This window comes from Pseudophryne corroboree, chromosome 3 (genome assembly GCF_028390025.1).
Source record: "Pseudophryne corroboree isolate aPseCor3 chromosome 3, aPseCor3.hap2, whole genome shotgun sequence".
In the NCBI taxonomy this organism is placed as follows: domain Eukaryota; kingdom Metazoa; phylum Chordata; class Amphibia; order Anura; family Myobatrachidae; genus Pseudophryne; species Pseudophryne corroboree.
In genome coordinates this window covers 632,887,112-632,901,782 of record NC_086446.1, presented here as the reverse complement: position 1 = coordinate 632,901,782, position 14,671 = coordinate 632,887,112, and the positions used below count along the sequence as shown (strand labels likewise).

Below are 14,671 nucleotides of genomic sequence, written 5' to 3'. Positions count from 1 at the left end.
AAGGATTGTCTCGGGGCACAAATATGGGGAAGGGTACAGAAAAATATCTGTTGCTTTGAAGGCCCCAATGAGTACAGTGGTCGTCATCATCTGTAAATGGAAGAAGTTCGGAACCTCCAGGACTCTTCCTAGAGCTGGCTGGCCGTCTAAACTGAGCGATCGGGGGAGAAAGGCCCTAGTCAGGGAGGTGACCAAGAACCCGATGGTCACTGTGTCAGAGCTACAGCATTCCCCTGTGGAGAGAGGAGAACCTTCTAGAAGGACAACCATCTCTGAAGCAATCCACCAATCAGGCCTGTATGGTAGAGTGGCCAGACAGAAGCCACTCCATAGTAAAAGCACATGGTAGCCTGCCTGGAGTTTGCCAAAATGCACCTAAAGGACTCTCAGACCATGAGAAACAAAATTATCTGGTCTGATAGCGTGAATGCCAGGCATCATGTTTGGAGGAAACCAGGCACCGCTCATCAACAGGCCAATACCATCCCTACAGTGAAGCATGATGGTGGCAGCATCATACTGTGGGGATGTTTTTCAGCGGCAGGAACTGGGAGACTAGTCAGGATAGAGGGAAAGATGAATGCAGCAATGTAATGCAGCAACCTGCTCCAGAGTGCTCTTGACCTCAGACTGGGTCGACAGTTCATCTTTCAGCAGGACAACGACCCTAAGCACATCAAAGATATCAAAGGAGTGGCTACAGGACAACTCTGTGAATGTCCCTGAGTGGCCCAGCCAGAGCCCAGACTTGAATCCGATTGAAGATCTCTGGAGAGATCTGAAATTGGCTGTGCACCGATGCTTCCCATCCAACCTGATGGAGCTTGAGAGGTGCTGCAAAGAGGAATGGGCGAAACTGGCCAAAGATAGGTGTGCCAAGCTTGTGGCATCATATTCAAAAAGACTTGAGGCTGTAATTGCTGCCAAAGGTGCATCAACAAAGTATTGAGCAAAGGCTGTGAATACTTATGTACATGTGATTTCTTTATTTTTTGGGGGATAAGGCTGTAGCATAACAAAATGTAGCGCTGTGAATACTTTCTGGATGTACTGTAGGTTTGTATAGCACAGAGGCTTGATAGGACTTGTATAATTGTCTCAAAGTCTGTTGAGCTCATTCACAACATCTTGAATGATCATAAAAATGAATTTGTTTGAGTTTCTATTTAAATTAACTACAGTATATACCAGTGATGGCTAACCTTGACACGCCAGCTGTTGTTGAACTACACATCCCAGCATGCCCTACATTAGTTTTAGCAAGGCCAAATAGCAAAACTGTAGCAGGGCATGCTGGGATGTGTAGTTCAACAACAGCTGGAGTGTCAAGGTTAGCCATAACTGGTATATACAGTAGCTGTTACTAACTGAGTTCTGTAACAGGAGGCTACACTGCTGGCTACAATGTCCTTACATTTACTATACAGCTGTTACTAGCCATCTTCTGTAACAGAAGGATACACTGCTGGCTACAATGTCCTTACATTTACTATACAGCTGTTACTAGCCATATTCTGTAACAAGAGGCTACACTGCTGGCTACAATGTCCTTACATTTACTATACAGCTGTTACTAGCCGTCTTCCGTAACAGAATGCTACACTGCTGGCTACAATGTCCTTACATTTACTATACAGCTGTTACTAGCCGTCTTCTGTAACAGGAGGCTACACTGCTGGCTACAATGTCCTTACATTTACTATACAGCTGTTACTAGCCGTCTTCTGTAATAGGAGGCTACACTGCTGGCTACAATGTCCTTACATTTACTATACAGCTGTTACTAGCCGTCTTCCGTAACAGAATGCTACACTGCTGGCTACAATGTCCTTACATTTACTACACAGCTGTTACTAGCCGTCTTCCGTAACAGAATGCTATACTGCTGGCTACAATGGGGGTAATTCCAAGTTGATCGCAGCAGGATTTTTTTTTTAGCAGTTGGGCAAAACCATGTGCACTGCAGGGGGGGGGGGCAGATGTAACATTTGCAGAGAGAGTTAGATTTGGGTGGGTTATTTTATTTCTGTGCAGGGTAAATACTGGCTGCTTTAAGTTTACACTGCAAATTAGATTGCAGATTGAAGACACCACACCCAAATCTAACTCTCTCTGCACATGTTACATCTGCCCCCCCTGCAGTCCACATGGTTTTGCACAACTGCTAAAAAAAATCCTGCTGCGATCAACTTGGAATTACCCCCCATGTCTTACATTTACTATACAGCTGTTAATAGCCGTCTTCTGTAACAGGAGGCTACACTGCTGGCTACAATGTCCTTACATTTACTATACAGCTGTTACTAGCCGTCTTCCGTAACAGAATGCTACACTGCTGGCTACAATGTCCTTACATTTACTATACAGCTGTTACTAGCCGTCTTCTGTAACAGGAGGCTACACTGCTGGCTACAATGTCCTTACATTTACTATACAGCTGTTACTAGCCGTCTTCCGTAACAGAATGCTACACTGCTGGCTACAATGTCCTTACATTTACTATACAGCTGTTACTAGCCATCTTCCATAACAGAATGCTACACTGCTGGCTACAATGTCCTTACATTTACTATACAGCTGTTACTAGTCGTCTTCTGTAACAGGAGGCTACACTGCTGGCTACAATGTCCTTACATTTACTATACAGCTGTTACTAGCCGTCTTCCATAACAGAATGCTACACTGCTGGCTACAATGTCCTTACATTTACTATACAGCTGTTACTAGCCGTCTTCCGTAACAGAATGCTACACTGCTGGCTACAATGTCCTTACATTTACTATACAGCTGTTACTAGCCGTCTTCTGTAACAAGAGGCTACACTGCTGGCTACAATGTCCTTACATTTACTATACAGCTGTTACTAGCCATCTTCTGTAACAAGAGGCTACACTGCTGGCTACAATGTCCTTACATTTACTATACAGCTGTTACTAGCCATCTTCTGTAACAGAATGCTACACTGCTGGCTACAATGTCCTTACATTTACTATACAACTGTTACTAGCCGTCTTCTGTAACAGGAGGCTACACTGCTGGCTACAGTGTCCTTACATTTACTATACAGCTGTTACTAGCCATCTTCTGTAACAAGAGGCTACCCTGCTGGCTACAGTGTCCTTACATTTACTATACAGCTGTTACTAGCCGTCTTCTGTAACAGGAGGCTACACTGCTGGCTACAATGTCCTTACATTTACTATACAGCTGTTAATGGCCGTCTTCTGTAACAGGAAGCTACACTGCTGGCTACAATGTCCTTACATTTACTATACAGCTGTTACTAGCGTCTTCTGTAACAGGAGGCTACACTGCTGGCTACAATGTCCTTACATTTACTATACAGCTGTTACTAGCCGTCTTCTGTAACAGGAAGCTACACTGCTGGCTACAATGTCCTTACATTTACTATACAGCTGTTACTAGCCGTCTTCTGTAACAGGAGGCTACACTGCTGGCTACAATGTCCTTACATTTACTATACAGCTGTTACTAGCCGTCTTCTGTAACAGGAGGCTACACTGCTGGCTACAATGTCCTTACATTTACTATACAGCTGTTACTAGCCGTCTTCTGTAACAGGAAGCTACACTGCTGGCTACAGTGTCCTTACATTTACTATACAGCTGTTACTAGCCGTCTTCTGTAACAGGAAGCTACACTGCTGGCTACAGTGTCCTTACATTTACAATACAGCTGTTACTAGCCGTCTTCTGTAACAGGAGGCTACACTGCTGGCTACATTCTCCTTACATTTACTACACAGCTGTTACTAGCCATCTTCTGTAACAGGAGGCTACACTGCTGGCTACAATGTCCTTACATTTACTATGCAGCTGTTACTAGCCGTCTTCTGTAACAGGAAGCTACACTGCTGGCTACAATGTCCTTACATTTACTATACAGCTGTTACTAGCCGTCTTCTGTAACAGGAGGCTACACTGCTGGCTACAGTGTCCTTACATTTACTATACAGCTGTTACTAGCCGTCTTCTGTAACAGGAAGCTACACTGCTGGCTACAGTGTCCTTACATTTACTATACAGCTGTTACTAGCCGTCTTCTGTAACAGGAGGCTACACTGCTGGCTACAATGTCCTTACATTTACTACACAGCTGTTACTAGCCATCTTCTGTAACAGGAGGCTACACTGCTGGCTACAATGTCCTTACATTTACTATGCAGCTGTTACTAGCCGTCTTCTGTATCAGGAAGCTACACTGCTGGCTACAATGTCCTTACATTTACTATACAGCTGTTACTAGCCGTCTTCTGTAACAGGAGGCTACACTGCTAGCTACAATGTCCTTACATTTACTATACTGCTGTTACTAGCCGTCTTCTGTAACAGGAGGCTACACTGCTGGCTACAATGCTTCTATGTAAGCAGCAGCGATAGCACCTCTGTCCACATCTGAATGAGGGACCATGTGTGCTTTAGGTTCACATGTGTTGCTGTATAAAAAGCAATAAGATTAATGAATGTAATTAGACACTAAGCTTAAACACAACATTTAAGTTACCCGCATGACACCACCCAATAGCAGGCTCTCAAAGTCAAGTTGTGACAAAATGTACTAACAAATTTAACATCTTTAATGCTAATAATTAATATTTACCAGGTCTGATGAAGTAGAAGCATTGGAAGCATCATGTAAAAGCATGTAAGTGCTGCTCTGGACAGAGAAGTCTAGAATCTGCACTGCACCTAACCGTGCCAACAGTGAGGCATTAGGCTGGCTTCATTCTATTCTCACTGCCTTAATCCTTGACCTACATACAGTATCTTATTCTCAAATAACAAAAACAGACTGAAATATTCTTTGGATTTTAATACCATTTGTTTTGCTGGTTTAGTATACTTCACAATCACAGTATATTTTATTCAGTTTCACCTGTTTCATATTTGCAATAAACATATCAGGGATAATTCTGTGAGTACACACCATCCATTAGGCTGGCTACAATAGTGAATGTTTATATGCCCATTCGTTTCAAACGTCATTGTGAATAAGTATGACAAAGTCAGTGTTCTGCTGTGAGGCGCACAGGTAGTGGCCAGAAGAGGCTCCGATTACACAAAGGGGTGAGAGCTTTCAAACCTGTACTATCCAACCCCCTAAAGAGGACAAGTGGAGAAGGCTCCCATAGAAACCAGCTTCTGCCTATTATTGTTCTAGTGCACTCATTAATATGATATGGGCAGCTTCCCCACTTGTTCTCTTTGAAAGGTTTTATACATCACATTAGTGTGGTATTTACTACACTATAAACTTTGAGAAATAGAATGTTTATGAGCAGATGTTCTGTAAGATCCACAGAACTTTATATAATACACTTTTCTACAACTGGCCAGCTTAACCAGTCCGATTAGTGTCCTGCTTCTTCAAACCAGTGAGATGCGGTGCGGTCAGTGGCTGGGGAGGTGCTGGCCAGTATCAGAGCCAGATTTACACACAGACATATGATTTGGGTGTAAGTACTGACTATATAGATGATTAGAATAATACAGGTATACTGGAGTATGACAGGTAAAGCTCTGCCTCCCCTGCCTGCACGTCACTGCAGATCTGGGGCCTAATTCAGATCTGATCGCAGCAGCAGATTTGTTAGCAGCTGGACAAAACCATGGCCCTCATTCCGAGTTGTTCGCTCGGTAATTTTCTTTGCATCGCAGCGATTTTCCGCTAATTGCGCATGCGCAATGTTCGCACTGCGACTGCGCCAAGTAAATTTACTAAGAAGTTTGGTATTTTACTCACTGCATAACGAGGTTTTTTCTTCGTTCTGGTGATCGGAGTGTGATTGACAGGAAGTGGGTGTTTCTGGGCGGAAACTGGCCGTTTTATGGGAGTGTGTGAAAAAACGCTACCGCTTCTGGGAAAAACGCGGGAGTGGCTGGAGAAACGGGGGAGTGTCTGAGCGAACGCTGGGTGTGTTTGTGACGTCAAACCAGGAACGACAAGCACTGAACTAATCGCACTGGAAGAGTAAGTCTCGAGCTACTCAGAAACTGCACAGATAAATCTTTTCGCAATATTACGAATCTTTCGTTCGCAATTTTGCTAAGCTAAGATTCACTCCCAGTAGGCGGCGGCTTAGCGTGTGCAATGCTGCTCAAAGCAGCTTGCGAGCGAACAACTCGGAATGAGGGCCCATGTGCACTGCAGGGGAGGCAGATATAACACGTGCAGAGAGTTAGATTTGGGTGGGGTGTGTTCAAACTGAAATCAAAATTGCAGTGTAATGGTGTGTACACACAGTGAGATATTTTCTTACGATTTTGACTATATAGTCAAAATCATAAGAAAAGTTAGTGCAGATCGCAAGGTGAAAGTCACCTTGTGATCCCGATTCGATGCCGATGCGCGGTCGGCATCGCAAGCCTAGATAGACTGTGCAGGCAAGTCAATTTTGACTATCTCATAGAAAAGATAGTCAAAATTGACACTTAGCCAAAATCGCATATAGTCAGTATCGCAAGCACACTTATTATGTGCTTGCGATGCCGACCTAGCCCCTGTCATATAGTGAGAATCGGGGTAAGCCCGAATCTCACCGTGTGTTTGCACCTTAAGAATAAAGCAGCTAGTATTTACCCTGCACAAAAACAATATAACCCACCCATATCGAACTCTCTCTGCACATGTTATATCTGCCCCACCTGCAAGCGCACATAGGGGGTCATTCCGAGTTGTTCGCTCGTTATTTTTTTCTCGCAACGGAGCGATTAGTCGCTAATGCGCATGCGCAATGTCCGCAGTGCGACTGCGCCAAGTAAATTTGCTATGCAGTTAGGTATTTTACTCACGGCATTACGAGGTTTTTTCTTCGTTCTGGTGATCGGAGTGTGATTGACAGGAAGTGGGTGTTTCTGGGCGGAAACTGGCCGTTTTATGGGTGTGTGTGAAAAAACGCTACCGTTTCTGGGAAAAACGCGGGAGTGGCTGGAGAAACGGAGGAGTGTCTGGGCGAACGCTGGGTGTGTTTGTGACGTCAAACCAGGAACGACACTGACTGAACTGATTGCAGATGCCGAGTAAGTCTGGAGCTACTCAGAAACTGCTAAGAAGTGTCTATTCGCAATTCTGCTAATCTTTCGTTCGCAATTTTACTATGCTAAGATTCACTCCCAGTAGGCGGCGGCTTAGCGTGTGCAAAGCTGCTAAAAGCAGCTTGCGAGCGAACAACTCGGAATGACCCCCCATGGTTTTGTCCATTAGCTAACAAATTTGCTGCTGCAATCAGGTCTGATTTACAGTAGGACCCTGGTTTGTACAGAAATGCTACAATACTATCAAATCGTATAAATACTTTAGATCATTCAATCTACCTCAAAGAGTTAAGTTTTCAATTAAAAGCAAACTTTTAAATTAAAACAATGTATCTATTTAAAAACCACTGTATAAATTCCTCCTACTGCTGCTTGAGCACATTAAATATTTACAGGGTACAGGAGGGACCCCACTGTGCAGATAATAAACAGGGTACGGAAGAGACCACACTGTGCACATAATAAGCAGGGCACAATCTTACTTTTGACGGTTGCTGTGCGGGTGCAGTTGTACAGAATAGCAAGTTCTCCAAATACTTTCCCTGGTCCCATGGTGCATAGCTTCACACTTTCTTTTGTGACTTCTACCTTGCCATCTGCAAAATAAAACATCGCTGGCATTAGTACAGTAACTGCTGAATATTTTAAAAGGGTAAAGCAGGTATTCCTCTCATCTTTGAGACAGTTCCATAATGAATCATTTCTTCACTATATAACAATGTTCTACTGGTGTGTTTAGATCATTAATTTTACTTTATTTCAGATATCATAATTGATACTGGTATTAATGAGAGAAAATAGGGCGTTTCTCAGCATTTTGTACATTACGTACACTACAATAAAACAATAACAGAAATAACATGAATCTATATATATAATATAACCCAGTGATCGCCAACCCGTAGCTCGTCGTAGCATTTTCGGTAGCTCGCAGAGCGCACGGGCTTGGCCAATCACTGGCAGTGGCACTCCTCCTCCCTTCATTTTTAATATGGTGCCGGCCGTCAGCCAATCAGAGCTCGCGGACTGGCAGCGGCGGCACCTGATTGGCTGCCGGACCGCGAGCTTTGATTGGCTTACTTACCAGCACCATATTTCAAATGCCTGCCGCCGCCAGAGACCCTCACCGCAGCCGCTCTCTGGATGTCACAGGAGAGACGCGCGCTGTGCTCTCCTCCCCTTCCGTCCCTCATACAGGAGGAGCAGCAGCACCGGTGGCGGTAGAACAAGCCAGCAGCGGTGAGCACTGTGCGGGGGGCATTGTATCTGGCACTGCGGGTGGCACTGTATCTGGCACTGCAGGTGGCACTGTATCTGGCACTGTGGGGGTCATTGTATCTGGCACTGGTGGAGGCATTGTATCTGGCACTGCTGGGGGGCATCACATGTATCTGGCACTGCTGGGAGGCATTGTTTGTGTATCTGGCACTGCTGAGGAGCATTGTTTGTGTATCTGGCACTGTTGAGGGGCATTGTTTGTGTATCTGGCACTGCTGAGGGGCATTGTTTGTGTATCTGGCACTGCTGAGGAGCATTGTTTGTGTATCTGGCACTGCTGAGGGGCATTGTTTGTGTATCTGGTACTGCTGGGGGGCATTGTTTGTGTATCTTGCACTACGTGGGGAGCATTACTTGTAGTTGTGAGGCCACATCCACTTTCACAGGAACACACGTGCATTGGGGGGAGCTCTTACAGAGGTTTTATTTTCCGAAAGTAGCTCACACCCCAATTAAGGTTGGAGATCACTGATATAACCTATGTATACATATATAATATTATCTCACAGGAGTAGCTGAAAAACAATTAGATATAGTATTAGCAATGTATACTGTAGCACTGGTGGAATTGTGCATTTAATCATGTCCCAATGGACAATACATTTATCTGTCTGCTTGTGGGGTAATTCTGCAGCTCCTATTCTACAGCTCCTCCATGTGTGGGGTAATTCTGCAGCTCCTATTCTACAGCTCCTCCATGTGTGGGGTAATTCTGCAGCTCCTATTCTACAGCTCCTCCATGTGTGGGGTAATTCTGCAGCTCCTCCATGTGTGGGGTAATTCTGCAGCTCCTCCATGTGTGGGGTAATTCTGCAGCTCCTATTCTACAGCTCCTTCATGTGTGGGGTAATTCTGCAGCTCCTCCATGTGTGGGATAATTCTGCAGCTCCTATTCTACAGCTCCTTCATGTGTGGGGTAATTCTGCAGCTCCTATTCTACAGCTCCTCCATGTGTGGGGTAATTCTGCAGCTCCTCCATGTGTGGGGTAATTCTGCAGCTCCTATTCTACAGTTCCTCCATGTGTGGGGTAATTCTGAAGCTCCTATTCTACAGCTCCTCCATGTGTGGGGTAATTCTGCAGCTCCTATTCTACAGCTCCTCCATGTGTGGGGTAATTCTGCAGCTCCTCCATGTGTGGGGTAATTCTGCAGCTCCTATTCTACAGCTCCTCCATGTGTGGGGTAATTCTGCAGCTCCTCCATGTGTGGGATAATTCTGCAGCTCCTCCATGTGTGGGGTAATTCTGCAGCTCCTTCGTGTGTGGGGCTAATAGGTGAAAAGGTCAGATTACAGCACTCCATACTAGAACTTATTCAGAATTTTCCCAATGCAGAGCTCATTTACTCTTTATTTCTACCCCATAACATGATCAGTCTTTATTTTTAGTTCAGATATTGTAATTGGGTAATTTAATTTTGAAATATTAAGGACATTGGTTGATTAGTGGTTAATTGCTGATTAGATGCATCTTCTGTGAGGCAGCTTGCAGGTTTAGTATTACTGCCTCACAGCACTGATGTCATGAATTCAATTCCCACCACGGCCCTAACTGTGTGGAGTTTGTATATTCTCCCCGTACTTGCGTGGGTTTCCTCCGGGTACTCCAGTTTCCTCCCACAATTCAAAAATATACTGGTAGGTTAATTGGCTCCCAAAATAAAAAATAACCCTAGTGTGTAAGTGTGAGCATGTGGCAGGGAATATAGATTGTAAACTCCATTGAGACAGAATATTCTCTGGAAAGCGCTAAACGCGTGCGCTATATAAATAACTGGTAATAATAGAATAATTATCCTAAAAAGGACTATAGGCTTGTTCCAGAGGTGGACGCAGTTGCAAATTCCGCAGCTACTGAGATTTGTTCAGAGGCGCCCACTGGCTGTGTCTGTATTCTATTGCTTACGTAGGAAGATGCACCATCCATCAGGATGCCCACTACATTCTGTGACACGCCCACAAAACACTTGTGACACACCTGCGTTTGACTAGCCATACCACCATTACCCCGATGACTGCCAATCACTTTGTGTGCAAACTCTTACTGCGACCAACGTCAGTAATCAATCACAGGCTCACAGCGCATGTGCAGTCTGACTCATGTGACACGTGCTGTACACATATAATTGCTCTACTCTGCAATGGCATTGCATCCACCTCTGCATCAGACTCTATATTATTCTAATAAATGCTAGACATGCTCCTTAGACACCATCTAGGACAGCCTGCTGGTTAAACTGAGCGACACTGATAATGTCAAGTGCAAGGTAAAGTTGAAATGAGGATTTTAGGCAAAAGTGAACAAGCTTCAAAAATAGAATTGCCTCAGGTTTGCTATATCTATACTTCATGCCACACATTATATTTATTATATGGCATTTGCACTATAAAATTCTACTTTACTTATATTGGTTTATTAAACAAGAGTATTATCCTGATTTAGTGGTAATTTATGAAGCAGTGATAACAATTTTATATTACCCTGTACCCCTATGGGTCACAGCTCAATTCGCATGTGTTAAGTTGCCAGTGAGGAGTAGAAACTGGGGTTTTTATCAGTGTTCCGGAAGGAGCCCTGGAAAGGTGAACGGTGGTACAACTAAAATCTGTATGGCAATACTTATTTTCAGTTATATCATGTTTTTAATAAATAGACCATTAAATAGTTTTTGAAACCCAATCCAGTCTGTCCTGTAGAGTAAAGGTTGCGGGATCCTGACCGCATCCTGCAAAAATACCCTCATGATAAACAGCTGTTGGGTTTCCAGATTCCTTGATCCTGGTGCCTGGAGATTGGGGAATTGCCCCAATCCATCGCAGATGATGGGACCTATCACCTGTGCACCAGTTTTAATAACTGCATTTAAATACAAACAGAAGCAAGAACATAAGAAAATATACAAATATACTTTATGTATGTATTATAACAAAGGGTCTATCAGCTAAGTGCGGTTTTAACCTCATTTGATTTGATGATTTTCTATGACACCGGGCAATTCCTGTGAGTTAAGTACAAACACTGCTAAACATGGTTTTCTTTGTCCTCTACACATTAATAAAACCAGCAGCGCTTTGGCAGCATTAATCTTGTCCTCCTTGGACACATATATTGTAGGAATAGGAGGCATATATTGCCCCAGCAGCAATCTCTAAACTGCAATAAAATATAATTCTGTTAAAAGTTGTCACGTTAAATATGGCACAGCTCCTGGCATTGTCCCTTAGCTCATCATTAAAAACCACAGTTTAGTATCACCACTGCAGCTAATTGGAACTTGTGTCAAGATAAACAGCCCACAAGTGACTCTGCGGGTCTTCTGTGTTATAGTCATAATGGGTCTTCATGCCATTGCAGATTGCTGAAAAGTAAAGTTTTGTAAAGTCTAAATATGTCAATTAAGGTGAAAGCTCATATTTCTTCATTGGCATATGCAGCGTACAATATGTGAGTGTTCATTGAAATAATTAAACAAAACCCTCACAAAATATAACAGCCTGTTCACTATTAATATTAAATACAATGGGGGGTAATTCCAAGTTGATCGCAGCAGGATTTTTGATAGCAATTGGGCAAAACCATGTGCACTGCAGGGGAGGCAGATATAACATGTGCAGAGAGAGTTTGATTTGGGTGGGTTATTTTATTTCTGTGCAGGGTAAATACTGGCTGCTTTATTTTTACACTGCAAATTAGATTGCAGATTGAACACACCACACCCAAATCTAACTCTCTCTGCACATGTTATATCTGCCTCCCCTGCAGTGCACATGGTTTTGCCCAACTGCTAACAAAAATCCTACTGCGATCAACTTGGAATTACCCCCAATATACAGGGTCGTATCTAGAGAGGAGGAGGCCTGTGTGCAGGCTACGTCAGGCTGGTGACAGCAATGTGACTCTAGGCACTAGAGCGCATGCACAGATCTCTGAGAAAATGGCGCGGTGGCTATTTTCCCAGTGACTTTCCTATTGCGTATGCGCAAAACACGGGGACATTTTCCCAGTGATTCCTGCAGAGCTGCTGCTTTCCTGCGGGACTCTGGAGGGTAAGTGTTACAAATAATGGGTGACGGGTGTGTGCAGTGTGGAACCCCCTGGACCACAGGAGCCTGTGTGCACCCCACACACTGCATCCATTATAAATATGCCAGTGACAATATAGCATATATCATTTTTAAATAATTTTATTGAATATTGAAACTAAGATCAGATCAATGATAAGTGAACTGTAGCTTCAAATGTACTGTTTACACACAATAGATTGTCAATTAAACCCCTTTCTATAAACATGATGCAGTCAGCATCCCAATGGACGGTTTGGCACTGGCAGTCATGTGACCAATGCCGGAATCCCAACATCACTGAGGAGACCTGCGCTGGGAGATCGACCACCAACATCCCAAGGTAAGTACCAGGGAGTATGTTAGGGTTACACGCAAGGGGGGGTAGTGTTAGGCACTAAGGGGGCTGTAGCCCTAGCTACAACCCCCCGAGGCTTAGCCCTAGCCACCACCCCCTCACCCCCGGAGGGTTAGAGTGGGAAAGTGGGAGGGGTAACAATACTTACCCCCTCCGCCTTCGAGACCTTCAATGTCGGGATACCGGTGTCGGTGATGTGACCGCCGGCATCCCGACTACTGGTGTAGCATACCCAACCCCTATAAACTACAGTACAGTATGTGCACTGGTTCACAGCACATAGCCGTTTACACAGCTGCAGTGTTTAGTGTGTGCCTGTGCACCCTTGCCCCCGCCTGCACTGCCTACTCAGTGCCAGACCCAGAGGTATGTGGGGAGGAGGGGGGCTGATCACTCTCCATAACACACCTTTCCCATGAGCACTTTGGGTGGCTGCGATTCCAAGCTCTCAGGCATCTCTGCCTCCATACTCATAGAGCAACTTGCTCTGTGAGTGAGGAGGCAGACAGTGCTTGAGTAACAACAGTGCAGTCGGGGCAATTGCCCAGGGGCTCCCATACATATCTACAACACCAGTTTGTAGGCACTGTGGCATAATGTGAATTGGAGCTTCCAAGTGGCATTTGCGGTACTGGGAGTACTTACACATTATACTTTTTAATAAAATCACTAGAATATAATTTTGTAAATTTTTGATTGTTAAACCTTAATCTGGCCTTGGAGCTTGTGGCCATAAGAAAGTGGCCATCAAGATGGTTTATACTACAGCCTTCAGGCAGCAATCAAGCTGATCACATTAATATAATAATATTATTTCATTATTTTTAAATATTAAATTCTATATAAAAATTACATTAATGTCTACAAATCATTAAATAATGATTTGTCTAGTTGACTGTGGGTTAAAAAATGAAAAGACATCTATTTATATTATGTAAAGATGGAGCACAGGTTCTTTAACACACATTGGCCCTCATTCCGAGTAGTTCGCTCGCTAGCTGCTTTTAGCAGCATTGCACACGCTAGGTCGCGCCCTCTGGGAGTGTATCTTAGCATAGCGGAATTGCTAATGTAAGATTAGCAAAACTGCTACTAAATAATTCCCTGCAGTTTCTGAGTAGCTCCAGACCTACTCCTAGATTGCGATCACCTCAGTCCGTTTAGTTCCTGGTTTGACGTCACAAACACGACCTGCGTCCGGCCAGCCACTCCTCTGTTTCTCCAGCCACTCCCTGGCACGCCTGTGTTTTTTAGCACACTCCCTGAAAACGGCCAGCTTCCGCCCAGAAACACCCACTTCCTGTCAATCACACTACGATCAGCAGAGCGATTGAAAAGCTTTGTTCGCCCGTGAGTAAAATAGCATAGTTTTGTGTAAAATTGCTTAGCACGTGCACCCTGCTGTGCATACGCATGCGCAGAACTGCCGGATTTTAGCCTATTAGCAATTCTGCTAAAAATAGCAGTGAGCGAACAACTCGGAATGACCACCATTGAGATAGTCGATAAGGCCCTATCTGTGCAGGGATCACTGGATTGTGCCACAAGAGTTTTACCGCCACCTGCAGTACCATTTGCATCCACTTGGGATTTCCAAGATACACAACTGCAGGATACTTGCGGAAAGTGTGCAAAATACTGTGGATGAGGTCTAAGAAGATTATGAAACTAAACATTGCTATAGAAATGAGTGACCAAACATCAACAAAAAAAAATGTTAAGGGAGACAGTTCCATATTAAAGAATGAATAGACCAAATAATTAAGAGAACTAAAATAACAGTTTATTGAAAGCATTATTATTATTATTATATCTTCTTACAAAGAAAGACGGATGATATTTTATGTGGAATTCTTTCAGATTTAAGCCATGAAGATTCTGCATGACAGTTATTTGCAAGAGGGGAAATTACTTTGACCT

At 43.9% G+C, this 14,671-nt stretch overlaps 1 protein-coding gene across 6 annotated transcripts in view; it reads right to left on the bottom strand.

Moving 5' to 3' along the window:
* The window catches only part of PRKG1 (protein kinase cGMP-dependent 1), a 1,872,748-nt gene that overhangs the window by 893,633 nt on the left and 964,444 nt on the right, over nt 1-14,671 (bottom strand). For all 6 annotated transcript variants that reach the window (XM_063961733.1, XM_063961735.1, XM_063961737.1 and 3 more), the window contains exon 3: nt 7,538-7,651. In XM_063961733.1, the coding sequence (XP_063817803.1) occupies nt 7,538-7,651 (114 nt within the window). The remainder of the gene's footprint in view (nt 1-7,537; nt 7,652-14,671) is intronic.